The sequence below is a fragment of the Microtus oregoni genome, unplaced genomic scaffold (assembly GCF_018167655.1).
Source record: "Microtus oregoni isolate MIOR12 unplaced genomic scaffold, Mior012 000015F_ref0000493, whole genome shotgun sequence".
In the NCBI taxonomy this organism is placed as follows: Eukaryota; Metazoa; Chordata; class Mammalia; order Rodentia; family Cricetidae; genus Microtus; species Microtus oregoni.
In genome coordinates, this window is record NW_024543074.1 from 24,289,176 (window position 1) to 24,316,481 (window position 27,306).

Consider the following 27,306-nt stretch of genomic DNA (forward strand, 5'->3'; position numbering starts at 1 on the left):
TGTTTTTAAAATTGCATTAGTTTATTTATCATACACGCCACATCATGCATGTGGAGGTCAGAGGACAACTTGCAGGAGGCTGATCCTGTCCTTCCACCATGAGGGTCCCAGGGATTGATCTCAGGTTCTCAGTGCCTGCACTTGCCGAGCCCTCTCCCTGGCCTGTTCTCCTTTTCTTGTTTTTTGAGCCAGGGTCTTGCTTTGTAGCCCAGGACAGCCTCAAATTTGTGATCCTTCTGTTTCTACCCATGCAGTGCTGGGATTATAGGTGTGCACCACCACACTGGGCAAAACCCCAGGTCCTAGCCAAACACTGCACGACCTGTCTCTGGTTTTCTTTGCTCTCATCTCCTGTGCTCCCACTGTGGCCTCTTTGCTGCTCTAAGCATGCTAGTGCCTGGGGTTGTATGTGTGAACTGTCTGTTCTGCCACTGGTAACTTTTACCAGACTCCTCAAGGCCCATCCCTCCCTTGAATCATCCGTTCAATGCTGCTTCCTTGGGGCCTTTCCATGATCGCCCCAAATAAAAAGACTTTAGCCAGTCACTCTTTGCTCCCTTCCTCTGCACTGTTCTTTCATGGACTTCCTGGCCCATGGGTGTACCGAGCATTTGTTTACTGTCTGTTTCCCTTGCCAGATTGTTAGCAACAGAAGAGCAAGGACTCCTTTTGTTTTCCTCCAGTTCCCCAGTGCCTAGCACAGTCTGCAGCAAATAAAGAGTCCCTCGGTAAATATCTGCAGAACGCACAAGTGAGTGGATCTGGGGGAGTGCGGAGTCTGATGGAAGGGTGGATCTGCTAAGTCAAGACAGACACGATTAGGTCTGACATCCCAGGGGTCCTCACAGAAGGAATAGCTGTCAGATGCACTACCTAACACTCTGGGGCCTAATGCAGGGGAACCAGATGAGTTGTAGGCCTGTGAAACTGGATGCACGGGGAGGAAGGGCCTTGTGTGGACCCCAAGGAGCGCCCAAGCACACACGTGTCGGTACCATTCTGGGCCTCACACACTACTCTACTGTGGAACATCTGAGGCCCCAGGTGTGTTTCTCGAGTTCTCACATCTGTGTGGGTGCTGTGTGCATATCTGAAGGATGAAGGCGTGTGGGCCTACCCTAGGAGGAAGAGAGAGATGTCTGTTCCCACTCCCTGCCATACAAAGGACTGTGAAGGGTGAAAGTCCTTCCCACACAGCCCCGGAGCCTGGACGCTGGCCACAGGAGAAATGGAGCCAACCAGCGGTTTCTGTTCTTTCCCGGATGGGCTCAACCGTTCGCTTCCAGCTAGGCAGGCTGCTCTTTCTTCTTAGGGCAGAAATTTGGGTCACAAATGCTTTTTGGCAAGTTTTCATTCTTAGACATTACTGTGCCGGATTGTTTGGGGAGGGGAGGAGGGGAAGTGGGACAGGGGAGCTAGGAGCAGCCAGAACTCTGTGTCGCTGAGGAATCACACGCACATCAGAAGGGCTGAGGCAGGCAAATGGCAGGTTGTCATGACACACATGCAGTCCTAGAACCACTGGGCACCAGAAGCTGCGTCCTAGATGCAGGCAACAGCAGCTGAAGGGCTGATGCTGCCAGCCCTGCCTTCTTGCCTGCAGAGTCTCACATCTGCCTCTGCCTGGATTCTGCGCCTCTACACTTGGTATTTCTAGTTCTTTCCCATGTTAATTTTGTATCTTGATGGGAAAAAAAGTTCATTAACAACAAATCACCAAGGGGCTGGAGAGATGGCTCAGTGGGCAAAGGGGTTTATGACTTAGGTTTGATGAAATGAGCACAAGACCTGGGGTCAGCATAGCAGGATGAGAGAATTCACTCCCACAAGTTGTTCACTGATGTCCACAAGCATGTCATCGCACGCACACACATGTACCCTGCGGACAAATTAAGTAAAGCAAAAACATAGTTTTTAAAAAAATCACCCAAGGGCTGGAGAGATGGCTCAGTGGTTAAGAGCATTGCCTGCTCTTCCAAAGGTCCTGAGTTCAATTCCCAGCAACCACATGGTGGCTCATAACCATCTGTAATAACGTCTGGTGTCCTCTTCTGGCCTGTAGGCATACACAGACAGAATATTGTATACATAAAAAATAAATATATAAAAAAAGAAAGAGTTCATTTAAAAAAAAAATCACCCAAGCAGGGCAGTGGTGGTTTAGGCCTTTAATCCCAGCACTTGAGAGGCAGAGGCAAGCGGATCTCTGTGAGTTCAAGGCCAGCCTGGTCTACAGAGTGAGTTTCAGGACAGGCTCCAAAGCTACACAGAGAAACCCTGTCTCAAGAAACAAACAAACAAACACAATCACCCAGAACTAAAAAAGGACCTGTGGCACGAGGTTCAATCCCAAACACTGCTGACACACGTCTCCTGGGTCTGAAAGGTACAAATCTCTCTCTTTTGAAAAGGCTGGTAGAAAAGGCCTCAGATTCTCACAGCCTCAACCATCAGCCAAGCAGCTGGCACAGGAATTTTCTGTCCTGACACAATTCTGACTTTAGATTTTTGTTTTAAATTTTATTTATTTACTTGTGCATGTGGCAAGCTCACGCGTGTGGAGAGCTGAGGAACACGCGAGGGAGTCACTTCATGCAGTCTGCTGTGTGAATCCCAGGAGTGGAGCTCAGGACATAGGGCCCTCATCTGCTCAGCCATCTTCCTGTCCCTACCACTTCTGTCCCTGAGGCCTGGCCTCCTGACCCTGGTGAGTAACTTAGTCCCTGCTGGTCTCCACTTCCCGTCCCATCTGCCCATGACTGACACAGGCATAGGGAACAGTACTCGCTTCTCCTCAGTTCTTAACAGTTATTTGGGTTGAGCGTATCCTAGGAAGCACAGAATCATGGTACTCTGAACCCGAGACATCTCAGCCAATGGCTTCCACGTTTTGCTCTACAGAACTCTAGAATGCAGCATGGGGGGATGTGCAGATACCAGAGGGTAGGGCTGGTGGCTTTGCTCTTGTTTGATTTCTTTTCTTGAGACAGCATCTTTCTGTGTAGACCAGGCTGGCCCCCAACTCACAGAGATCCACTTGTCTCTGCCTCCCAAGTACTGACATTAAAAGCATGTATGTGCCACCACACCTAGTGGGTTGGTAGTTTTGTTTTTAATAAAATTTTATTGAGAAAAAACATGTTATTGTCCACATGTGCACCCATGTCTGGTGTGTATATGTGTAGGCACAGGGGCCCTGATGCCACGGTGAATATGTAGAGGTCAAAGAACAACTTTTGGGGGTTGCTCTCTCCTTCCATTTTGGGATCTGGAACTAAACTGAGACAGTTATCTGAGTTTATATGCTGAGCCATTTCTCTAGAGCCCTTTACTGGCCTTTTTTAGGGTAAACTTTTGCACAAGGAAAGGTGTCTGCTAACCAAAAGTTTGAAACTGGGGCTGGAGAGATGGTTCAGAGGTTAAGAGCACTGGCTGCTTTTCCAGAGGTCCTGAATTCAATTCCCAGCAACCACATGGTGGCTCACAACCATCTGTAATGAAATCTAGTTCCCTCTTCTGGCCTGCAGTGCAGGTGTACATGCAGGCAAAACACTGTGTACATAATAAATAAAATTTTAAAAATGTTTGAAATATTTTTATTAATAACTTTACTTTTACTATTATTGCTGTTGTTAAGATGTTCTCACTCTGTAGTCCAGGATGGACTGGCACACACTATGTAGCCCAAGCTGCCCTCCAACTGATGGCAATTTTCCTGCCTCAGCATCCTTAATGCTGGGATTGCAGGCATATGCCACCATACTCGGGTGAATTCGCAACTTTCCTAAGGTGTTTAAATTTCTCCTGTCCCCCACCTTTCAACATGCTCTATGTTCCCCAGTTCTTTTCTTCCCCACCCTTCCTTCAGGCCAGACTAGCAGCTTGGAGCCTCCTGTTTGGATCACATGGAATTTTCAGTGTGCCCTGCTTCGTGTCTTGACTGATTGTCTTGTCCCAGTTTCAATTTTGTTCTTAGCGCTTCTTTTCTCTTTGGGGCTGCAAACATCTGCGGGGTCAACAGATAACTCTGTACCACTCTTAATGTTCTTTAAGAATGCATGGCTCCTTATTTCTAGGGGAAGGCTAAGCTTTATTTTGTCGTTGTTCGGATAGCTGAAGCAGAAATATGAGCTGGGAGAGGTGGAGTAATGAATGAGTAAATAAATGAACCCATATGTTTATGCTCTTTATTTTTCTTAGTCATTATTCCTCTTCGCCCTCTGACTCAGAGGCCCAGGGCAAGAGGAAGGCAGACCCCTGACGGCACAGGCAACGACACTACCTTACAAGTCTCAGCACTGTTGCCAACATTTCACACATTAACTTATCTTAAGCCTACACTCGCGGTCCTATTCGTGCACCCACTCCAGAGATGAAGAAACTGGACTTCAGAGAGGTGAAGCTCTTTGTCTGACATAACAGCTGTAGTGTGTAGGCGCTCACTCTGGAACATAGAGCCTCTCACAAGGCAACCACACTTTACATCTGCAGGCTAAGCTCCTTCACTTGGATATTTCCTCTTACTCTCCAGATAAACTCTCCCTGTAACCATGACCATCCCCTTGCTTTCTACACTCCACCCAGTTTCTGTCTCCCGAAATCTGATCTCTCCTTGTGTTCTGTAGTCTTCTTCCCGGCTGTTTGGGCTCTGGGAATCCCTTGTAAGAAAGCAACCACACAGCCAGTTGTAGAGCAGAGAGAATGAATTGAGTCTTACTGGGAATCACCAGGGCAAGTAAGTACACGTATTAAAAAATAATTACTCTGCCACCCCCACTAAGTCCTTGGCTCTCCTGAGGACGAGTCTGGAGCCAAGATTTGGCCTTTGACAAATGTCTGGGACTCTGTCTGCAAGGTGGAGGCTGGTGGTGGAGCCACATTCTCCAGGGACCTGTGATACTCCTCACTCCAGAGTCCCTCCTCCCAAACACCCCTCAACTCTGCCCCCCCCCCCTCGTTCCACTTAAGTGCCCACAACCCCAACCTCAGCATTGCTGAGGATTCAGGTACGTGGGAGTGGGGTGCCCGGGAAAAAAACTGGACCCCGACCTTTACTTGATGTTCTGCAGTTTGTGCCTCGAATGAATTTGACTCCCAGAGTCGGCTGGGGCGCGCGGGTGGGGGGTGAGGGGTATGCATACCACGGAGCATAGGGAAGAGAGGGACCAGCCAGGACACGAAGACAGGTACAACGGCACGAGTGGTGGGAGGTGGTAAGTGGTGGTGCGGACTACTTTGGACTCCCCGCCAGCGCCGGAAAGGGCCCAGGTCTAGCGGCGGAGGACAACTTCTGCCAGCAGCCCGCGTCCTGCCCGCTCCCGCGCGCTGCGGTGCCCGGCCCCGCGCAGCCCTCCCGGTCGAACCTGTGCTCTGGCGCTCCCTTCATCACCCCGGTCACCCGGCCAGCGCCCACCCTCGACGACCACCGCCCGGCCTCCTCACCTGCGGACCCGAGGGAGCCGGCGGGCCGGGCCCGGGCCTCGCTGGGTCTCGGGAAGAGCTCTTCCCCCGCGCTAGCTGCGCTCAGGGATCTGCAGCGCGCGGCCAGGTTGCGGCGCCATCAGCTGCTGCGAGGCTGTCGGGCGCGGGGCCGGGGCTCCGGGGGGCTCCGGGCGTAGAGGCGGGGGGCCCTGGGCAGGCTCCGGGCGTAAACACCCAGCAACGTGACCGGAACTGGCGAAGGAGCTGGAGGGGGCGGGGGGCGGGAGAGATAAGGGGGAAGGGAGGGACCTGGGGCGCGCGGGGAGGGGCCGTGGGCGGGGCGGGGGAGGGGAGGCTGGCGGCTGGGGCGGGGGAGGGGGAGCCCCGGGACTACAGGAGCCCCGGGAGCGCGGCCTCCGTACCCTGCGGGCAGCCGAATCCTCAGAACTGGCCCTGGCTGTGAGCTGAGAAGGGAACTGGGGTACCGCAGGCGACTAGGCGAGCGGGGACGCGGCGACCGATCAGCACCGCGGACAGCGCCCATGCCCGCAGGCCGGGATCCGCTCCGCCCCTCTAGGAGGGGCAGCGCCCTCAGCCTCCTAGGAAGGGGGATACCCGGGAGCTGCTGGTGAGAGAATCTGGAAATATGCTCCTGGTATAGGCGGCAGCAAGGCTGAGCTAGACCTCTCACTAGTTCTGTGACCTTGAGTGAGTCATCTCACCTCGTAGATGATACCTAGAACCAACAGAAGATCCTTTATAAACACTAAAGTCCCTTAAATGTGTCAGGAGCTGGTGTTCAGCCGCTGTTTTGCTGTGAATAGGTTCGCCTTATAGTTCTGGCTACATCAGCATCTTTCTCTTTCCCAGGCCGATGGTGGTGTATAGAGTGCACCTTTGGATTGTCTCGAGAATTAAATGGGTTAATACCTGTATAGGGGTGAGAGCTTTTTAGACACCTGTACGCATGATGGTTGATGGCAAGGGATCTGATGCTCTCAGTAAGTGGCAGGTGGCTCCAAGCTCCCAATGGCAACTCATTTCCATCCCTACCTTGTCACGTTGAAGGTGGTGGTTTCAGGGACTCAGACCAAAAGACTGGTTTGGATTTCCACACTCCTTTGCAAGCCAAATATTTGTTTTCCTTTTGAGTCAAATTTTCAGAAGACCCCCCCCTCTTTTTGACGAAGTCTCAGTATGTAGCTCTAGTTGGGTTGGAACTCTCTTGCTTAGTAGACCAGGTTGGCCTTGAACTCACAGAGATCCTCCTGCACCCACTTCCTGAATATAAAGGTGTGCATCACCATGCCCAGATTTCTTCCCCTGTCTTCTTCCTTTTCCTTCTTCTTCCTCTTCCTCTTCTTTCTTTTCTTTCCTTCCTTCCCTCCCTCCTTCCCTTCCTTCCTTCCTTCCTCCCTCCCTCCTTTCTCCTGCTCCTCCTCCCCCTTCTCCTTTTGTTTTTTTGTTTTTCAAGACAGGATTTCTCTGTGCAAACTTGGCCGTTCTGGAACTCACTCTGTAGACCAGGCAGGCCTTGAACTCAGAGATCCACCTGCCTCTACCTTCTGAGAATTGGTGTTAAAGGCGTGCGCCACCCCTGCCAGGCTTCTTATTGTCTTTACAGGATAGCATTACTGAACTGTGAGGGTCTCCTGCAGGGATATGAGTTCTGATAAACCACTTAATGCCCTGGGTTGTATGAGGTGTCAGAATGACTAACAATGTTTTCTGTCTCCAAAAGACATGGTGTGAAAGAGTCTGAAACCCTAATGCTAGCTCTGCTACCTGCTAGCTTAATAATTCCAGAAATTTCTAGAAAACTTCAGGCCTCTCTGATCTCCTCCTTCTCCTCTTCCTTTCACTTCTTTTCTTCTTTTTTATTTTGTCTTTGAGATAGGGTCTGACCCAGAAGTTCAAACTGATCCTGAACTTGTGGTAATTGTGCCTCAGCTCTGGACTGCTGGAATTACAGGCACGAGCCACCATACACTCCTGAACTGTACTTCTCCAATAATTTTGGAAAAACAACATCTATCAACAAGAGCCTTATAAAAGTATCTTGAGGGATGGCTGGAGAGATGGCTCAGTGGTTAGGAGCATTGGCTGCTCTTCCAGAGGACCCTGGTTTGATTCCTAGCACTCACCTGGCAGTTTATGATGATCTATAACTCCAATCCCAGGGGATCTGATGCCTTCCTCTGGCCTCCCCTGGCACTAGGCATGCACATGGTGCATAGACACACCTGTAGGAAAACATTCATATGATTATATATATACTGGTTTTTCAAGACAGGGCTTCTCTGTAGCTTTGGGACTTATTCTGGAACTCACTCTGTAGACCAGGCTGGCCTCGAACTCACAGAGATCTGCCTTTCTCTGCTTCTCGAGTGCTGGGATTAAAGATGTCCACTACCACTGCCTGGCTAAAAATAAAAATTTAAGGTGATGGAGAAATGGCTCAATGGTTAAGAGCACTGGCTGAGCCGGGCGGTGGTGGCGCACGCCTTTAATCCCAGCACTCGGGAGGCAGAGGCAGGTGGATCTCTGTGAGTTCCAGGCCAGCCTGGTCTACAAGAGCTAGTTCCAGGACAGGAACCAAAAGCTACGGAGAAACCCTGTCTCGAAAAATCAAAAAAAAAAAAAAATAAGAGCACTGGCTGATCTTCCAGGGGACCCAGGTTCAGTTCCTGTTACCTATATGGGCAGCTCATAACCACCTGTAACTTCTGGATATCATGGGAACCAGGTGTGTAAGTGACACACACATTTCAGCGAAACACCCATACACATAAAATGAAATAAACAGAAACTTAAAAATGTTATGAGGTTCAAATTAAATGTGTGTGCATGTGTGTGTGTATGTGTGTGTGTGTAGTACAGGTGAATAGGATTGCTATGACCAATTCCCAGATGTTCTTCTCCTTCTCCTGGATAAAAATGTGTCCTGGGACTCTGGCTTTTCCGCAGCTAAAGTAAACAGCTATAGAAACCCATCTGATATTGATCCTATTCCATGGAGGACGCAATTTTGGGACAAGAAGTGCGGCTTACATCCTCCTGCACCCAATCAAGCTCCCTGCTGGATATGAAGTCCTCTACAGCTGCTCTCTGGAAATTGCCATACATTTGCCTGCAAAATATTTATATGAAAAGTCATAAATAATGTGTAAAAGCACCCAATGAGCAATGCCTCAAAGGAACTGAAAGCGGAGCAGGAAGCCACTGTGGAAGAGCTAGGGCCTGGGCTCTAGGGCTGGGTTTCTCAAAGCCATTTCCTGGAGCAGCTGTAGAGACCATCGGTTGTTACACACAGTAGTGTGAGCAGACCCATGTGCACAGTGATGTACCTAAGGCTGGAGGAGCCCTGGAAACATTCTGAAAGGGGACACTGAGATGGCAATAATAGTAACAATAAACTTTATGGAGCACTTTATGCATGCCACAGATTTTTGTTAAATACTGTTTAATTTTTCCCCTATTTTTGAAGTTAAGTAAGGTAAAAGAAACACAAAAGTATATATCTCACCTTAGAGCAGCCATTATGTTTAGCGAGGCCCTATCTACACAATCTCATCTTAACTTCCGAGGACTCCTGCCGCAAAGGCAATTCCCATTTGCAGGTCGAGAAAGGGAGTCTGAAGGAAGATTACACATAACAACGCAGCTGGGAAGCAGCATGACCAGGATCACAGCCCTCGTCCACCTAGTGTCATGGAAAGTGAGCTTGCAACCACCTCATTATCAGGGCTCCCTGACAGATGGACCCAGCTGTGATGGAAAACACCCTTAGCCGGAATGGTCAAGGTGTGCGAGGACTTGGATGCATCCCAGCTCTAACTTTCCTGACTCTGATCAGTCTTGATAATAGGAGATGATAGTTGTGGCAGTGAAGACGACGATGTTTGCCAGATCACAGTTGAGCCTCAGACTTCTCCCTTCTGCTTCAAGCCTGTCCACATTCTCCTCCATTCAGAGCAGAGCGGCCAGGAGTTCGCACCTCACCTTTTCCCCTTTTCATACTGGTATGCCATTTTACTTTGTTTTTATTCAGTGCCCCTCCCCCCTAGAACTCTTGATTGATAGGTATCCCTTAAAGAATCCTATGGGATCTGGCTGCTTGTGCCTGAAATCTCTCAATTTTAGGTCAGTTTTCTTGAACCCAGGTCCTCTGGAAGAGCACTCAGTGCTGTTAACCGCTGGAGAGATGTGTCCATCCCAGAATGTTTTCTTTTCTTCTTCTTCTTTTTTTTTTTTAAGATTTTATTTATTTATGATGTATACAACATTCTGCCTCCATGTATGCCTGCAGGCCAGAAGAGGGCACCAGATCTCATTACAGATGTTTGTGAGCCACCAAGTGGTTGCTGGGAATTGAACTCAGGTCCGCTGGAAGAACAGTCAATGCTCTTAACCACTGAGCCATCTCTCCAGCCCCAGAATGTTTTCTTTAATTTCTTCTCCACCTTGTATTTTTTAGAGACTTATTTATTTTTATTTATGTATTTTATGTATATGAGTGCTCTACCTGCTTGCACAGCTGCAGGCCAGAAGAGGGCATCAGATCTCATTATAGATGGTTGTGAGCCACCAAGTGGTTGCTGGGAATTGAACTCAATACCTCTTGAAGGGCAAACAGTTTTGTTTTTTAAAGGCAGGGTTTCTCTGTGTAGCCCTGGCTGAAACACAGTCTGTAGACCAGGCTGGCCTCAAACTCACAGAGATCCACCTGCCTCTGCCTGGCGAGTGCTGGGATTAGAGGTGTGTGCAGCCAATATTCTTAACCTCTGAACCATCTCTCCAGGCCTCCACTTTGTATTTTGAGACAAGATCTTCTTATTGAGCCTAGAGCTCATTTTTTTTCTCTGGGATTAACTGGCTGGCCACTGAGCCTCCGGGATCTGTCCCTGCTTTGCAGCAGCGGGGTTACAGACACATACACCACACTAGGTTTTACAGGGGAGACGGGAATTTAACCTTAGGCTTTCATGCTTGGGCAGCAAACATTTGACCCACAGAACCATCTTTCCCAACCCTCATTGCTGGAGACCTGCTTCAGTCCACGCCACCTGATTTTGTTTTTAATCTTTAGCAAAGAATATAGAGTCTGTAATCTCTCGATCCAGGTAATGCATATGATTATATCCATGTTGCAATAGTTGTGTTGTGTGCAAGCTTCCGTGTGTGCATACATTATGTGGAGCCAAGTGGAGGAAGCTGGGCGTTCTGTTCTACCATTGTCTGCCTCATTCTCTAGAGGTAAGGCACTCACTGAATCTGCAGTTGAGTTGAAAGCCGCTAAGTCCCAGTGGCCTTCCCCCTGCAGTCCCATTGCCATCCCAACCATGCCCACTTTGTAAGTGGGTTCTGAAGATTTGATTCAGGTCCCCATACTCCCAGGCCCTAATTTTTTTTTTTTTGAGACAGGGTTTCTCTGTGTAACCCTGGTTATCCTAGAATTCACGCTGGAGACAGACTGGCCTCAGACTCAGGTATCTACATGCCTTTGCCTCTAGAGACAAGGATTAAAGGCATCTGCCAACATCGCCTAATTAAAAACAAACAGGTCCTAATTACAAAAACAAAACAAAACAAAAAAGCAGAAAAACTCATAAAAGTAGGACGTGCTTTCCAGGTGCTGGTGGAGGCCTTTAATCCCAGCAGTTCGGAGGCAGAGGAAGGCAGATCTCCGAGTTTGAGGACAGCCTGACCTACAGAGTAAGCTCCAGGACAGTTAGGGCTATACAGAGAAAACCTGCCTTAAAAAACAAAACCAAAAAAAAAAAAATGCTCATATCTCATATTTAAAAACTAATAATCCCCTCTTCCTCCATCTTTAATTTCACTTCCCAAAGTTTTTCTAGTCATTTTTCCCACCTCTTTTCTCTCTGAGACAGGGTAGAGTTTCTCACATCCCAGGCTGGCCTTGAACTCACAGAGATCCACCTGCCTCTGCCCCCTGAGTGCTGGGATTAAGGGCTTGTGCCACTACCACCTGGCTAAGGGTTGGGTTTCTCACATCCCAGGCTGGCCTCCAACTCACTATGCAGCTGAGGATACCCTTGAATTTCTGACTCCCCTGCCCCCACTTCCCAGTGCTAGGATTACGTGCTTGAGCCACCGTACCTCCTTTTATACTGCACTGGAGAATGAAGCCAGTGATGTTAGGCAAGAACTGTACCAAACTGAGTTATACCCCTACCCCTTTTGTTTGATGTAGGGCCTGTCACTGTAGTCAAGGCTAACCTGGACTAATAGGTCCAAATAGCCCAGGCTGGCCCCAAACTCAAGGCTGAGTATGCTGAGATTACAGGGCTACCACATCCACACTCAACACATATGCAGTCACGAGTCTGCCCTGGAGGTGATTTTAGATCTTCTGTTTGGTTTCCGTGGTTGGTATGTTAATTTCATGGAATAAGATTGAAGAAATGTTGCTTAGAAGGAATGATCAAGCCATGCTAGACACTCTAACTCCAAAGCCTTGTATTTCTCTTTCCTTCTCTCTCTTGTTCCTTGTTCGCTTACATGTGGGTGAGTGAATCTTCCTGTCTTCATGCCACTGCTTAGCTGAGATGCTGTGGAAAGCCTGGGTGGGGATCTTTAGGATTTATGGAATCTTAGTATTAAAACAAAACAAAACAAACAAAAAACAAAAAGCTTTTTTTTTTTTTTTTTTTTTTTGGCTTTTTCGAGACAGGGTTTCTCTGTGGCTTTGGAGCCTGTCCTGGCACTAGCTCTGTAGACCAGGCTGGTCTCAAACTCACAGAGATCCGCCTGCCTCTGCCTCCCGAGTGCTGGGATTAAAGGCGTGCGCCACCATCGCCCGGCTTAACAAAAAGCTTTTACTATATCATCCAGGCTGGCTTTGAACTTCTGGACTTAAGCTAATCTTCTGCTTTAGTTGTCTGAGTACTCAGAATTGCAGGCCCATGCCATCAAGTCAACTTTTGTAACTTTGTTTTGTATTGAATAGTGGAGATGGCATGTATAGACAGAATGGCAAAGGTCTGTAGCAGGTCGGTTCCTGGAAATTTTCGTGTGTGAAACAGGGTCTCACTATGTAGACCAGGCTGGCCTTGAACTCACAATGATTCTCTTGTCTCTGTTTCCTGAGTGTTAAAATTAAAAGGCATGAGCCACCATCATGCCCAGCTTTCCCTTCTCTTCGTCCCTTCCTCCCTCCTTTTTGCTTCTCTCTCTCTCTCTCTCTCTCTCTCTCTCTCTCTCTCTCATCTGTATCCCAGGCTTGCTTCAACTGAGACCTTGCTGTGTAGGTAAGGATGACCTTGGATTTCTGAGCCTCCTGCCTCTGCCTCGTGGGTGCTGGGATGATAGGTGGGCACCACCTCTGGAGAGCTGACTTTGCATGTACCGGGCAAACACTGCTGAGCTCCTCTAAGCCTCCATAGCGCTCCTGCACATAGACCTGCGGTTTCATAAGGAAGGCCAGCTCCAGGCTCTCACAAGGGAGCCAAACTCCTTACTTCAGTCTGCCCGGCTTCTCTCCTGTAAAGCAGAAAGGTTTTCCAGTGTGATGGTTGGTGCCTTCTTGCAGTCCCAGCACTTGGATGTTGAGATAGGAGAATTGCCAAGAGTTTGAAGCCAGCCTGGACTATATAACAAGATAATATTTTAGTAAAACAAAAAGAGGAAAACCCAAATTTGAATTGTCCTAATGGGAGGACTCCCTGAATGTGCAGTCTCATAAGCTTTTCCTCCTCCTCTTTTTTCTCCTCCTCTTTGATGGGGAGGGTGTTTTCCTTCCTTCCTTTCTTGACAGGTTTTTTGTTTATCAAGTTGGCTTTTTTCTGGCTTTGTAGGTGAGGATGACCTTGAACTTCTGACCTTTCTGCCTCTATCCCCTGAGCCCTAGAATTACAGGATACCCCCATGCCTGACTTTACAGACATTTCAGAGTTCCGTTTCACCAGGTTGCCTCAAGCCTCCGATCCAGTCAGCCAGGCTAGTCTCTGCCTTTCTACAGCAAAGACAGAATCTGGTGTGGATGGGAGGTTGGTTGCTCCGGTGGGGCTGGGCCTAGGGTGGGCAAGTGTCTAGGCTGATGCCATGGTACTGTTTTAACTACTGCCGTATTATAATAATTTAATCTTTTTCAGGGCACATCTGTTTTTTTTTTATTTTTTTATTTATTTATTTTGTTTTGTTTTGTTTTGTTTTTTTCTTCTAAAGCTGAGGACCGAACCCAGGGCGCTCTACCACTGAGCTAAATCCCCAACCCATCCGTTTTTATTTTAGGCTTTTAAGAGAGTTTAATTTTTTATGCTTTATGTTTATGGTAAGTAGAGCAAACTGTTTAAGGGGACAAAGCACAGCGGGATTAAAGATCTCTGAGAACCTGACTTCTGGCTCGGTGCTCCAAAGAAACCCAGATATTCAGTATGGTGAGGCCATGGGTCGAAAAAAGGTGAAGGAGACTGGGCGGTCCGGAGCGCTGCTGCAGAGAAGTGCGGTGACCCCGCCGGTGCGCGGAGGGTGGGGCGCACCGCCTGCTGGAGGGTAAGCGCCTCCGGGTCCCGTGCCGTCTCCGCGGCCGCCAGCGCGCTGGGCACTGGCCCTGATGCAGTTGGAGCCGCCTCCGCGGCGCAGGGAGCTGCGGGACAAGGCATGGCGGGCCGCAGGGCGCCGGGGGAGAAGCGCTGGCAGTTGGTGCGCTGGTGAGTGGGCAGCGGCAGCCACCCGGCTTCGCGAGGGCCGGGAGCGGGGGTGCCAGCCCAAAGTTTCTTCCCGAGCGGAGAGACACAGGATTGGGTTAACATAGGTGCCGGGCTGCCAGATCAAAGCCCCCGCGTAGCATCATCCTATCTACTCTCCAGAGAACAGCCCGGGGACCGATGTCTTCCGGCATCACAGTGTCTGGATGCTTAGAGATGACAGCAGGGACCTGGCCCAGGCTTTCAGGGTCTTAGAGTGCAGGTCTGCCTCCTCAACCCGCTGTGGCCGCAGGGAGAATTCTAGATCTTCAGGAAAGCCAAGCCCTGCCGGTGTCAGGTGCTTTGGAAGGGTAGCAGGCACACCGGTGGAATTTCCTCGTCCTTCACCTCACCTTAGTTTCCTAGCCGTGGGGATACTTGCCTACCTCCAACCCTGCTCCCCTAAGTAGAGTCTAGAACCTGAGTCCCAAGAGGGCACCAGCCACTGCCCCACCCTTCTATTCAAAGAGATGCCTCACTGGACCGGGACTCAGTGAAGTAGGCCTGGAAGATTTGGGAGAGGGAGGGGGATTCATGAGTAGATTGGGCATTTACCCCTTACCTCATCGTCAGTCGGGTGTCAGGTTACCAGACTGCAAGCTGGGAGGGTTTTCTAAGGTGCTGCAGCCCAGTTACGGGAGGGGAGCCTCCCGGTGGCCCTGGGAACCATGTTCTCTGTACCCTCAAGTCTGAATGGCTCAGGGCTGCCAAGGCCTCTACTTGGTGGGACTGGTTTTGATTAAGTATTGATATCCACCAACGAGAGAGCAACACCTAGAGCAAGTCCCACGGCTCTGAAGTAATCAGAACTCAGGCATTGCATTGGCACAGTTATTCACAGTAACTAGTACTCAGAAGACAGTAGCACACCCGTTTTACAGATGAGAAAAGTCAGGCAGGGAAAATGATTAGTTAAGTCTACACAGCAAATGGGTTGAAGTGAGGATTCGAATGTGGTGCTTGCTCGAATGTTTTCTCGTTTTGGTCTAGTTTTTGGACTGTCTCAGCACCTCAGTCTGGCCAGGCATTCAAGTTCACACTGTCAAGAGAAGGACCTAGAAGACTCAAAAGAGTCTGTAACTCCAGCTCCAGGGATCTGACTGCCTCCTCTGACCTCCTTGAGTATCTGCATACACACACACACACACACACACACACACACACACACACACACAGAGAGAGAGAGAGAGAGAGAGAGAGAGAGAGAGAGAGAACATAAGACACATGGTAAACAGTATGTTTGAGGTTGCTACTGACATAGAGTTCTGTTTTGTAATACATGTTTAAAATTATTATTATTACATTTATTTATTTATTTATTTTGTGTGTGTGTGAGCATGTGCATAGTATGGAGATCAGAGGATGACTTTCAGTAATCAGTTCTCTTTATCATGTAGGTCTTAGTGATTGAACTGAGCTCTTCAGGCTTGAGGGCAAGTGTCTTTTATCTGCTAAGCCATCTCACCTGCCCAAATTTGTTAATGGTATTATTATTATTATTATTTGGTTTTTCGAGACAAGGTTTCTCTGTAGTTTTGGAGCCTGTCCTGGAACTAGCTCTTGTAGACCAGGCTGGTCTTGAACTCACAGAGATCCACCTGCTTCTGCCTCTCGAGTGCTGGGATTAAAGGCTTACACCACCACTGTCTGGTCTTATTAGTTTTGAGATAGGGTTTCTTCATATAGCTCTGGGAGTCCTGGAATTTGCTCTGTAGACCAGGTTGGCCTTGAACTACAGAGATCTTCCTGCCAACATTATTGTTATTATCATCCCTTTTTTGTTTGTTTAGTGTGTGTGTGTGTGTATGTGTGTGTGTGTGCAAGCACACACACACATTTGAGAGTGACTGCAAGGACAGCCTTGGATGTTGTTTCTCAGGTACTGCACATCTTTTTAAAATTATTTATTTGTTTTTATTTTGTGTATGAGTGTCTTGCCTGCATGTATGTCTGTGTACCATGTGCATACCTGATGCCCACAGAGACTAGAAGAGGGTGTTGGATCCCCTGGAACGGAGTCACAGACAGTTGTGAGGAACCATGTAGATACTGGGAATTGAACCCTGCTCTTTTGGAAGAGCAACCAGCGCTCTTAACCACTGTACAATTTCTCCAGCCCCTTACCTGGCTTTTTGAAACAGGGAAGCTTACTGAGTAAGCTAAACTGGCAAACCAGCAAAGCTTAGGGATCCCTCTGTCTCCACCTCCCCAGAACTGGGATTACAAACACTCTTGGCTTTTTTTCCCCCTGATTTTTTAAGACAGGGTTTCTCTGTAGCTTTGGAGTCTCTCCTGGAACTAGCTCTTGTAGCCCAGGCTGGACTCGAACTCACAGAGATTGCTTGCCTCTGCCTCCGGCATGCTTGGATTAAAGGCGTGCGCCACCATTGCCCGGCCATTGTTGGCTTTTTAATGTAGGTTCTGGGGATCAAAGTGAGGTTTGGCAAGCCCTGAGTCAACTTCCCGGCTGAAGACGGGGTCTGTTGAAGCCCAGGCTGGCCTATGACTCACTAGGCAGCTGAGGCTGTTCTTGAACTCCTCATTCTCTTGACTCTTCTTGTCTAGGCTTTTCTTGAACCCCTAGGGCTCAAAAGATCCTTCTGCTTCAGGCTCCTCCTTAGCTGAGACTACAGGTGAGTACTGCTATGCTTTGCTTTCTTTTCTCTTTGTTGGTATACTTTGCAACATAAAGAACTCTCTCTCTCTCTCTCTCTCTCTCTCTCTCTCTCTCTCTCACACACACACACACACACACATACATACACACACACCCCAACATTGTCTTCTTCCATTTATTTTTTGACAACATCACTCATAAAAACTGGAACTCACCTATTGGCTAGACTGGGTATTCAGCAAATTCCAGCGATCCTCTTGTTTCTGCCTCCCCAGCTCAACTTTTTACATAGGTGCTGAGGATCCAAACTCAGATCCTCACATTAGTGTAAGCATTTTACCATCTTAACCAATCTCCCCAGCCACAAAGTCTTTTTTTTTTTTTTAATTTTTCGAGACAGGGTTTCTCCGTAGCTTTTGGTTCCTGTCCTGAAACTAGCTCTTGTAGACCAGGCTGGCCTTGAACTCACAGAGATCCGCCTGCCTCTGCCTCCGGAGTGCTGGGATTAAAGGCGTATGCCACCACTGCCCTGCTCAAAGTCTTTAATGTATGATGATACCCAAGTTATTAATTTTCTTCAGCTTTTAATGTCATTAATAAGAAAACACCATAAAGGTATATATTTCTTATTTGTGATTTTTTTTTAAAGACAGGGTTTTTCTGTATAGCCTTGGCTGTCCTGGAACTCACTGTGTAGACCAGGTTGGCCTTGAGCTCATAGAGATGCACCTGCCTCTGCCACCTAAGTGCTGGGATTAAAGACATGCACCACCGCCTGTGTGTTTTGTTTTGAGATGGTCTCACTATGTAACCCAAGCTGTCCTGCAACTCCCTGCGTAGACCAGGCTGGCCTTGACTTGAATTCAGAGAGATCCACCTGTCTCTACCTCCAGAATGCTGGGATTAAAGGGATTAGCCATCATGGCTTTTTTGAGACAAGTTCCTTAAGTTTTTTTATGTGTATGAATGTTTTGCGCATATATATGTGTGTGTGTGTATATATATACACACACACACATATATACGCATATATATGTGTGTGTGTGTATATATATACACACACACACATATATATTTCACCATGTTTGTGCCTAGTCAGAAGTGGAGTCAAATGTCCTGGAACCAGAGATACAGAAGATTGTCAGTCACTATACGGGTACTGGGAATCAAATCTGGGCTCTGCAACAACAAGTTCTCTAAACCGCGGAGCCATCTCTCTGTCCCAGAGACATAGCTTCTTGAATTTTTTCCTGCCTCTATCTCCTCCCCTCTTCTGAGATTATAGGTACATGCTACCATGTTTGGCATGAAGCCTTGGTCATGTTTTCTTCTTAAGGGTTTTATAGTACTAGCTCTTACATTTAAGACTTTGGTCTTTTTCAATTAAAATTAGTTTGTGTATGATATATGAGGTGTCTAACTTCATCTTTTGTATGTGGGTATCCAGAATATGATGTATAAGTACGTACACACACCTGTATCTTGCATCAAAAACCATTTGGTCTGGTATAGTTTAATGTGTTTAATCCCAGCACTTGGGATGTAGAGGCAGGCAGAGCTCCATGAGTTTGAGGCCTGCCTGGTCTACAGAGCTATCTGGGGCTACATAGTGAGATCCTGTCTAAAACAAATAAACAAGTAAACCTCAAAGCCGTCTAGAAGGATGGTATTTTTCAAGCAGGGACGTGGTGGAAGGAGAAGTTAGCAGGCTGGAAAGTACAGGATGCATCTGGACAACATTGTTGCCGGGATTAGCTACAGGATTAGATTTATGAAGAAGGAGAGAGTAGAGCTGGGTTTGAGAGAGAGGAGCCAGGTGGCAGCAGGGCTTGAATGCCCAGCTAGAATTTCTATTTAATTTGAACAATGGGAGCCTGTACTGGCTACTTTCGTGTGTCAGCTTGACACAAGCTAGAGTCAGAGAAGGAGCCTTTGAAGAAACATCTCCATGAGATCCAGCTGTAAGGCATTTTCTCAATTAGTGATCAGTAGGGTAGGGCCCAGTCCATAGTGGGTGGTGCTATTTCTGGGCTGGTGGTCCTGGGTCCTATAAGAAAGCAGGCTGAGCAAGCCAAGAGAAGCAAGCCAGTAAGCAGCTCCCCTCCATGACCTTTGCATCAACTCTTGCCTCCAGGACCCTGCCCTATTTGAGTTCCTGTCCTGATTTCTTCAGTGATTAACAGTGATGTGGAAATGTAAGCCAAACAAATCCGTTTCTCCCTAACTTGCTTTTTGGTCTTGCTGTTTGGTTGCAGCAATGGAAATCCTGAGACAGAGTCATTGAAGGTTCCTGAGCATTGGGTTTTTGTGTATACTGCTGGGGATGGCACATGCACACAGAAGACAAGAATGTTCTGTAGAGCCCTCAGCAATGTGGCTGTTGGTGACAAGGAACTTCTAACTTTCAGTAGCAACTCTGCTACTTAGCAGTGTTGACCTTAAGGACAGTGCTCACAAGGCAGTCAGAGGATAGCCTCCAGGAGTCAGACCTCACATCCCGCTTGTGGGCGCAGGGTCTCTCTTGTTTCTGTTGCTGCATTGTACTGAGTTAGTTCTCCAGGCTAGCTAGCCCATGAGCTTCTCTGATTGTCTTGTTCTTGCCTTCCTTGTGACCATAGGAGTACTAGATTTTTATGTGGGTCCCAGTGATTGAACTCTGGTTGTTGGGCGAGGCTACAGCATTTGCCTGCTGACCCATCTCCCAGAACCAAGTGATAATTGCCTCATTTCCAAGTGAAAACAAAACCCTGAACCCAAAATGGCCGAGACAAAACAACTAGCCAACCAAAACTCAGACCAAAAATATTTCAGTTCATTTTCCTGAGCTGCCCCGGGAGTGACTGCCTTCCAGACTTCATCTCCTGGCACCGCCTCCTGGCTCCTTAGAGGAGCTTCTAGGAGATCATGATGCATGCTGTTCGGCCTTTGTAAGGTGCAGCTCACACTGCTGGAATCCCCTCTCTCTGCTGCTTTTTTTGGATGTTTCTTTGCTGTGTCTTTCATGGCAGTTGGGAACTGGGTTCTGGAAAGAGTGAGTGTTACCCTGGGAGTCACAGTCCTGACTGTCGCAAGGATTCTGTGGTCTGGACCCAGTTACTTCCTACATGGGGAAGTCTCTGTTCCATAGCTGTTTTATGGGGGTATGATGTCTTCCTGACCTCTTCTAGGGCTCACCTGCATGCCCATCCAAATGTCACTGGCTGTACCAGTTGTTCAGACTTCTGTAATGAAACACCATAGGCTGGAAGTTCATGCACAAGAACCAAGTATTTCTCACGGTCCTGGAGACTGAGATGTCCAAGATCCAGCTGATTCAGTACCTGGTGAAGGTACAGTTTCTGATAGATGGAGCCCCCTTACTGTGTCTTCTTGTGCTAATGGGGGCTAGGTAGCCCTCCAGGGTCTCCTTCAGAAGACCCCTAACTCCATTGATGAGGGCTCAGCCCTCTGGACTGACTACTTCTCGCAGTGTTCTACCTCCTGACACCAAGTCCCTGAGGTTAGGATTCAACAGGAATTCAGGGACCACAGCAGTTTGAATGTCCAGACCACAGCACAGCAGCCGGTCTCAGCCTCTGTTCTTCCAGGGATCAAGACACCAGTCCTTGCAGAAGGCTTTTTAATTGATTAATTATTTCAATTCAATTTAATGAATTTTGTGGGAAGGAGGCATGTGTGCCATTCGGTGGGAGTCTCTTCTGTCTTTTTACCACGTAAAAATGATCCTGCGTCATCAGGTTTGGCAGCCAAGTGTCTTTACTCATGAACCCCTTTTCCTGGACCATTATTTAAGTTTTTTTTTTAAACTTGTTTATTTCTTATTTATACATGTATGTATCTTAGTGTGTATGTGCCCACAGAGGCAGAATAAGATGCTAGGTTACTAGAACTGGAGTTATAGGTGGCTGTGAGCCATCTGATGTGGGTGCTGGGACCTGACCTAGGGATCTCTACATAAGCAATAAGCACTCTTAACTGTGATAAGCCTTTCTCCAGCACCCCATGGCTCAAGTTTTAATGACTGACAGTGGATTAAAAAGTTAGCCATTAGACTAGGAATATAGCGCTGTTGTAGAGTGCCTACTTTGTACAAAGTCTGATTTCAATTCCTAGTGTCTCTCTCTTTCACAGACACATCAACCTCTGGGCAGTAGCTAATTTCCTTGCAAAAACCATTTAGTGGGATTTCAGATGCACAGCAGGGTGGCCAGGAAGATATTTGCGGATGGTTGCTTCATGTTTTCTTACGTTCTGTGAGATCCAGTTTGGCAAACTCATTTCTTAAGTTAGTAAATTGAATTCATTAATGAAGACCATTTGTGGCAGAGCATTCCCAAGCAGTGATGCCGGCTACCTTTGCTACCGTGATTTTTATGGCAGGCAGGGTGACTTGAATAGCAAAGGCTGTGGGGTGGGGGTTGCAGGATCCCAAGGCTGGATCACACTCACTCCAGGATGCTCCAGTGGAAAGACACATTGTAACTAACTCACCCATGGGTGGGCTGAACAGCACCGTGCTGTGAGCCAGGTTAGGTCACACGTCCAGGAATCTTAGTCGTGACTTAGACTCTGGCAGGGAGACTGGGAGCAGATTCAGAGGCAGTGTGGTCGCGGGGAAACATGTTCAGTGAGGAGTACTCCCAGCTGAAGAGAGGCAGGGTGTACTTGAGAAGGACAAAGGAATCAGGGACACGGGCTCCATGTGTATGAGTGTATCATACAGCAACGGGAAAGGCTGGAACAGAAGCAGGAGGGGCTGGGGTGGAGGATCAGGCCTGTGGCCCCAGCACTTTTAAGGAAGAGGCCAGAGAATAAAAAACTCAATGCCTGCCTGGGTCACATAGTCATTCGGAGGTCAGCCTGGGTAATAGGAGGCTCTGTCTTGAAAAACTAAAGCAAAGCTGGGTGGTGGTGGTGCATGCCTTTAATCCCAGCCCTTGGAGTCAGAGGCTGGAGAAATTCTGTGAGTTCAAGGCCAACCTGGCCCACAGAACTCATTCTCAGACAGTAAAGGCTACACAAAGAAACCCTCCCTGTCTTGGAAAACAAACAAAAATCTAAAACAAACCATAGCAAACACTCACCTCCAACACACCCCACAACCTTGGAAGCAGACGTGATTATTGCACTCATCTTATACGTGAAAAATCTGGAGCTCACAAGGGAAGTTCTTCACTCACGAATGCTGGAACTCAGCTTGAGGTCCCTCAAGGCTGCTTTGCTGATCATCTGGACGGCAGCCCCTTCCAGCCATGTGTTTAGAGGATGGGTGCAAGGAAGGGGAAGTGATGTGTGAGGAGAGGAGTGGAGTGAGGATGCCTGCTGAGTGCTCCCACTCAGCCTGGGGCCTCTATATGTCCCTTGGGATCGAGGGTGTCCTGATATGTGGCCTGGAAGCTGGGGAGTGATCTATGCCTGTGCTGGTCCCACACCCTCGTCTATAAAATGCAGTTGTTAGGCCAAATGGAGGCCTCCTGGGCTGTTTCTGGTCCTTAAACACTTAGGACGTGACAGCATGATCAGAAGGAGTCTTATATTAAAAATAGATTACTTTTTGAAAATACAATAAATATAATATTATCACATGGGTCACACTCCAATGGCATCAAAGTCTTCATAGTGCTCCTCACACAGGACTCTTACACAATGCTCCTCATACAATGCTCTCTCATACCCTAGTCTCCATGTAGTGCTCCCCAAATAGTCCTCCCTATATAGTGCTTCCCATATAGTGCTTCCCATACAGTGCTCCCATACAGCCATTCTGTTCTCATTGTTCGTTTATAATGTTTAGTATGATTGGTTTCCCCATGGACGTGACAGACCCATGTCTGGGTCAATCTGAGGAATCTAAGGATGGCGGAAGGCAGGAAAATGGTGTCAGAATAGGATGGGTAAATCAGTGTGGCCTTCCTGGAGGAGGCAGCATTTTAGGTAAGGTTAGTAGAAGGGGAATCATCTTGGGGCAGGAGGAAGTTCACAGTAAAGTTCAAGCCCCTAGCAGGAGTCATGAATTTCCTTCTCAAAGCTATTCTCATCTGGAGTGAGTGGTACCATCGCCAGCTTCCTGCATAAACCAGCCCATCTTGTCCATGAGTCCCACCCATGCCCACTCCAGCAACAGGCCCTGCCATCCTACCTCTTTAGCTCAAGGGCAAGTCCTCCATCTCCAGTACTGTCTTATCCAAGACACACCCCTAGCTCTCTTCAAGAGTGTCTAACCTGGGTGGCTGCATCCCCACCCAGCAGCTAGGATCACCTTCCTGAGAGCCCATTGGGTGATATAAAGGGCCAGGCCAGGGCCAGCAGCTCTAGTTTGTAAGAACACAGGAACAATGGCGGTCCTTTGCTCCTAGTACCCCTGTCTCCTTTCAGAGCCTCGAAGACACCTCATTCTGTCTTCTAGATTTGTCTGAGGAGATGCCTCTGTTGGAGTTCTAGCACCACCGTTCTTCACTCTTAGCAAGTCCTTGCCATGGACTGGGTGTCTGTGTCCCTCAGACTCATAGGTTAGAATCCCAACTGCCCAGTGTGATGGTAATGGCAGGTGAATGAGGCCTGTGGAAAGGGATTAAGGTAGAACTCTTATGAATGGGATTTGGGTCCTATAAGAGGAGAAAAGAGCTGGGGTTGTGGCTCATAGGTAGAGTGCTTGGTTAGCATGAATGAAACCTGGGTTCGATCCCTAACACCTCATAAAACCAGCTGTAGTGGCACACACCTGTAATTCTAGTACTTGGGAAGTGGAGGCAGGAGATCAGAAATTTAAGGTCTTTCTTGAATACTTAAGGAGTTTGAGGCCAGCCTGGGATAAATGAGACCCTGTCCTCCCCCCACTGTCAGAGACAGGTTTCTCTATGTAGCCCTAGCTGTCATAGAACTCTGTAGACCAGGCTAGCATTGAACTCAGAGATCCACCTGTCTCTGCCTTCTGAGAGCTGAGATTAAAGGTCTCGTTTAAAAAATTGTGTGTGTGTGTGTGTGTGTGTGTGTGTATGTAGCACACAAACTCATGTGTTACGGCACACACGTTGTAGATCCAAGGACAACCCTGTGGAGCTGTTCCTCTTTTTCTGACTTTACATAGGTTCCAGGGATTGAACTCAAGTCTCTGGGTTTGTGCAGTAAGCTCCTTTGTCTGGTGGGCCATCTTGGTGGCCTGGGACCCTGTTTTAGAAAGAGTAGCATTGGGGATGAGGCTTTCTCCTGACTTGTGATGGCACGATGGGAAAGTGACCATCTGACAACCAGAAAGAGGCCTCACCAGACACAGTGTCGTGATCTTACACTGTGAGAAGTCACTGCACATCATGGAGGCTCTTGTGTCCACAGTCTTGTTACAGCACCCTGAGCCGAATAAGGCAGTCCTCCTTAAATCTTGGAGCCCCCAAGATGTCCCCTAGAAAATTTCTTCCCTCAGCAGATGGCCTGCATAGCATTTTGCCAAGTTGTAGGCACAAACACACACACACACACACACACACACACACACACACACACACACACACACACGATAGGTAGAAACTCTCTCTTATGAGAAATTACACTGATATTCAGTCACTTTTCCATGCCCTCACTCACCCTATTCCACACCCATCCCAGCAAATAACTGTTTTTTGTTTCGTTTTGCTTTGTTTTTCGAGACAGGGTTTCTCTGTGTAACAATCCTGGCTGTCCTGGAACTTGCTTTGTAGACCAGGCTGGCCTCGAACTCACAGAGATCCATCTGCCTCTGCCTCTCAAGTGCTGGGATTAAAGGCGTGCCTGGCAGAAATAACTTTTACTGCATCTTGTGTCTTCAGAGTTTGTATATTTAAAGTAACATTTCTCTTTTAACTTCAATTACGCACACTGCTCTGCACATGACTGTCCCCCCCTCAAGTAATGAGTGTTGGAGATGGCACAATAGCATACATGAACACATTGGAAGTTCCTTTTATAACTTGCTGCATGTGTTGTTACTCTACAGACACACCATAATTTACTTAGCTAGTCCCTACTGGCAGGAGGTGGGCAGGATTCAGCCCTCAGTCTTTTGCTGCTCTTAAATTTTTTTCTTATTTATTTTCTTGTTTGTTTGTTGTGTGTATTTTGCCTGCAAGTGTGTTTGTGTATTGTGTGCATGTAGTGCTTGCAGAGGCCAGAAGAGGCCGTCTTATCTTTTGTGACTGCAGTTACGGATTGCTCTTAGCTGCTGTATGGGTGATGGGAATGCAATAGCAAAAGGTGCTCTTAACTACTGAGCCGTCTCTCCAGCGCCAGTCTTTTGTTATATTAACATCCCACAACTATCCTGGTCTGCGTTTATCTGTAGATGAGGTCTCCGGAGGAGCATCACTGAGTTAACGGGAATGAATGTAGAATTAATGCAGGTGACTGGTGACAACTGATCTCTTATAGCAATATAGGAGAATGCTATCATAATGATTGACTGATCATTTGCTTTATTATTATTATTATTATTTGCCTTTTTGAGACAAGATCACTCTATATATAGCCTTGGCTGACCTGGAACTCAATGTGTAGATGGGATTGACCTTGAATTCATGGTGATCCTCCTGCCTCTGCCTCCTAAATGCTGGGATTACAGGTGTGCAGTACTACGCTTGGATCATGAATACTCTCTCTCACAGGACTGAAAACCCTGGGAGGGTAAGAAACTATGCTTGCTTTTCCATCCTCTAAAATGGTGGTTCTCAACCCCGCGGGTCGCCACCCCTCTGGGAGGGGTTGTTGAATGCCCCATTCACGGATCACTCAAGACCACTGGAAAACACAGACATTTACATTGTGACTCATAACAGCCACAAAATTACAATTACAAAGTAGCAATGAATGTAATTTTACGGTTGTAGGTCAGCCCAACACGAGAAAAAACAGGAGAAACCACTAAAGGGTAGCAGCCTTAGGGAGGTTGAGAACCTTTGCTGGAAAGCGTTCAGCACATGCTGAATTAATGAATGCATGCATTCCACAAGGACAGGTTGGCCAGAGTGGAAGGACTGCCTGCCCTTTGTGTTCACCCTGCCCAGCCCAGCTTCTCCAATCCTTCCAGGCACCAGTTGGGAGTACTGTGAGGGTGCAGGGGATCTGAGTCTGACACCAAATCCTGAGTCACACTCCAGGCAGTCCTTCTGATGTGAGAGCAAAAGGGCCAGCATTAGCCTGGGGAGGTGGCTCAGTGGGTAAGGTGCTTGCTGCACAAGTACCCGAGTTCGGATCCCCAGCGCATCTTTAACCCCAGAGCTGGAGGGTGTGGAAACAGGTGGATCCCTAGGAGGAGTGGTGGTGGTGGTGGGGCTCTCTTTGGCCAGCCAGTCTAGACAATCAGTAGGCTCCAGGCTCATTAAGAGATCCTGCTTCAAAAAATAACACGGAGAATGATAGATGATGTTTAACACTGGTGAATTCATACACATGCACAGTGCATGTGCTCAGACACACACATGCATGCACGCACTCATGCACGTACACACAAACACCCATTGTCTTAGCCCTGTTGGGATTACAGGATAGACCTTTATCTGATGCTTGGTATCTCCTTACATAGTCCAAGTGACAGGGAACTCATCACTTCCAAGTGACTCTTCTCCATTCCGAGCAGCCCAACTTGTAGAAAGGTTTTCTATTAATTGATCAGAGACTTGCTCCTCATAGCTGCGTTCCTCACCACAGCCATTTTAGTGTGACCTGTGGAGATGGGGCTTTTCTGGCGGATGAGCAGGAGAACGTGGGTGTAGGTGTCACTCGTCTGAAGGGGCAAGCGCTGCAGAGCCTCTTCCTAACTCACCTGTCCTCTCCACAGGTATGTGCAGGAAGGGCGGTTCCGAATAGAAGAGAGAACGCTGACGGCTTTCCAGTGGCTCTACAGCCCCCAGCAGCACAGAATCCTCAGCCGAGCTGACCTCGCGTCTCCTTCCAGGTATAGGGAACTTCTGTCTGTTGCTTCTTCCCTCCCCGCCCCCTCACTTGTTTTCTGAGACAGGGGCTCACTGTGTAGTCCTGGCTGGCCTGAAACCTGCTAGTTTAAGATGGCCTTGAACTCACAGGGATCTTCTTGCCTCTGTCTCCCGAGTGGATTAAAGGCGTGCACCATTCCACCAGCCCTCCTCTCCTTCTTTATCTGGGTCCAGGTTTCCTGCCTCTACAGCTGGCCCATCCTGGTTTATAAATCCACAGTGGGAAATTGGGACTTCCATGATGATGGGGACTCCTGGGGTCCTGGGAGGAGTTCATCAGTTGTAGTGATGTGCAGAGTGGGTGGGATGAACTCACTGCTCCTGCTTTCTCCTCTGTAAAATGGGTCTGCATATAGTTTCCCTCCCTGCAGGACATCATGGGTCTTGAGAATGTGATGTCTGAGGAGATTTCTCAGGCTTGCAGAGGAGTTGATTCTTTAAAAGAGAGGGTGGGGTTGGCAGGATGACTCAGTGGGTAAAGGCACTTGTCATACAAGGCTGATGACCTTTGATCTTTGAACTCCTGGGTGGGAGGAGCTAATTGACTCCTTCGGGTTGTCCTGTGATCTCCACATGCACATGCCTGCATACATCTACA

At 48.1% G+C, this 27,306-nt stretch overlaps 2 protein-coding genes across 2 annotated transcripts in view; one reads left to right on the plus strand and one right to left on the minus strand.

Annotated features, from left to right (window-relative positions):
• The window catches only part of Ccdc92b (coiled-coil domain containing 92B), a 29,668-nt gene extending 23,679 nt beyond the window's left edge, over positions 1-5,989 (minus strand). Inside the window, exons 1-2 of the mRNA XM_041665708.1 lie at positions 5,844-5,989; positions 5,443-5,685 (exon numbers count right to left, since the gene is read on the minus strand). The gene's annotated coding sequence lies outside the window, so the exon portion shown is untranslated. The remainder of the gene's footprint in view (positions 1-5,442; positions 5,686-5,843) is intronic.
• Positions 5,990-14,012: 8,023 nt separating this feature from the next.
• Positions 14,013-27,306, plus strand: part of Rap1gap2 (RAP1 GTPase activating protein 2) — a 227,824-nt gene continuing 214,530 nt past the window's right edge. The window contains exons 1-2 of the mRNA XM_041665619.1: positions 14,013-14,096; positions 26,555-26,671. Of these exons, the coding sequence (XP_041521553.1) occupies positions 14,047-14,096; positions 26,555-26,671 (167 nt within the window). The 5' untranslated portion in view covers positions 14,013-14,046. The remainder of the gene's footprint in view (positions 14,097-26,554; positions 26,672-27,306) is intronic.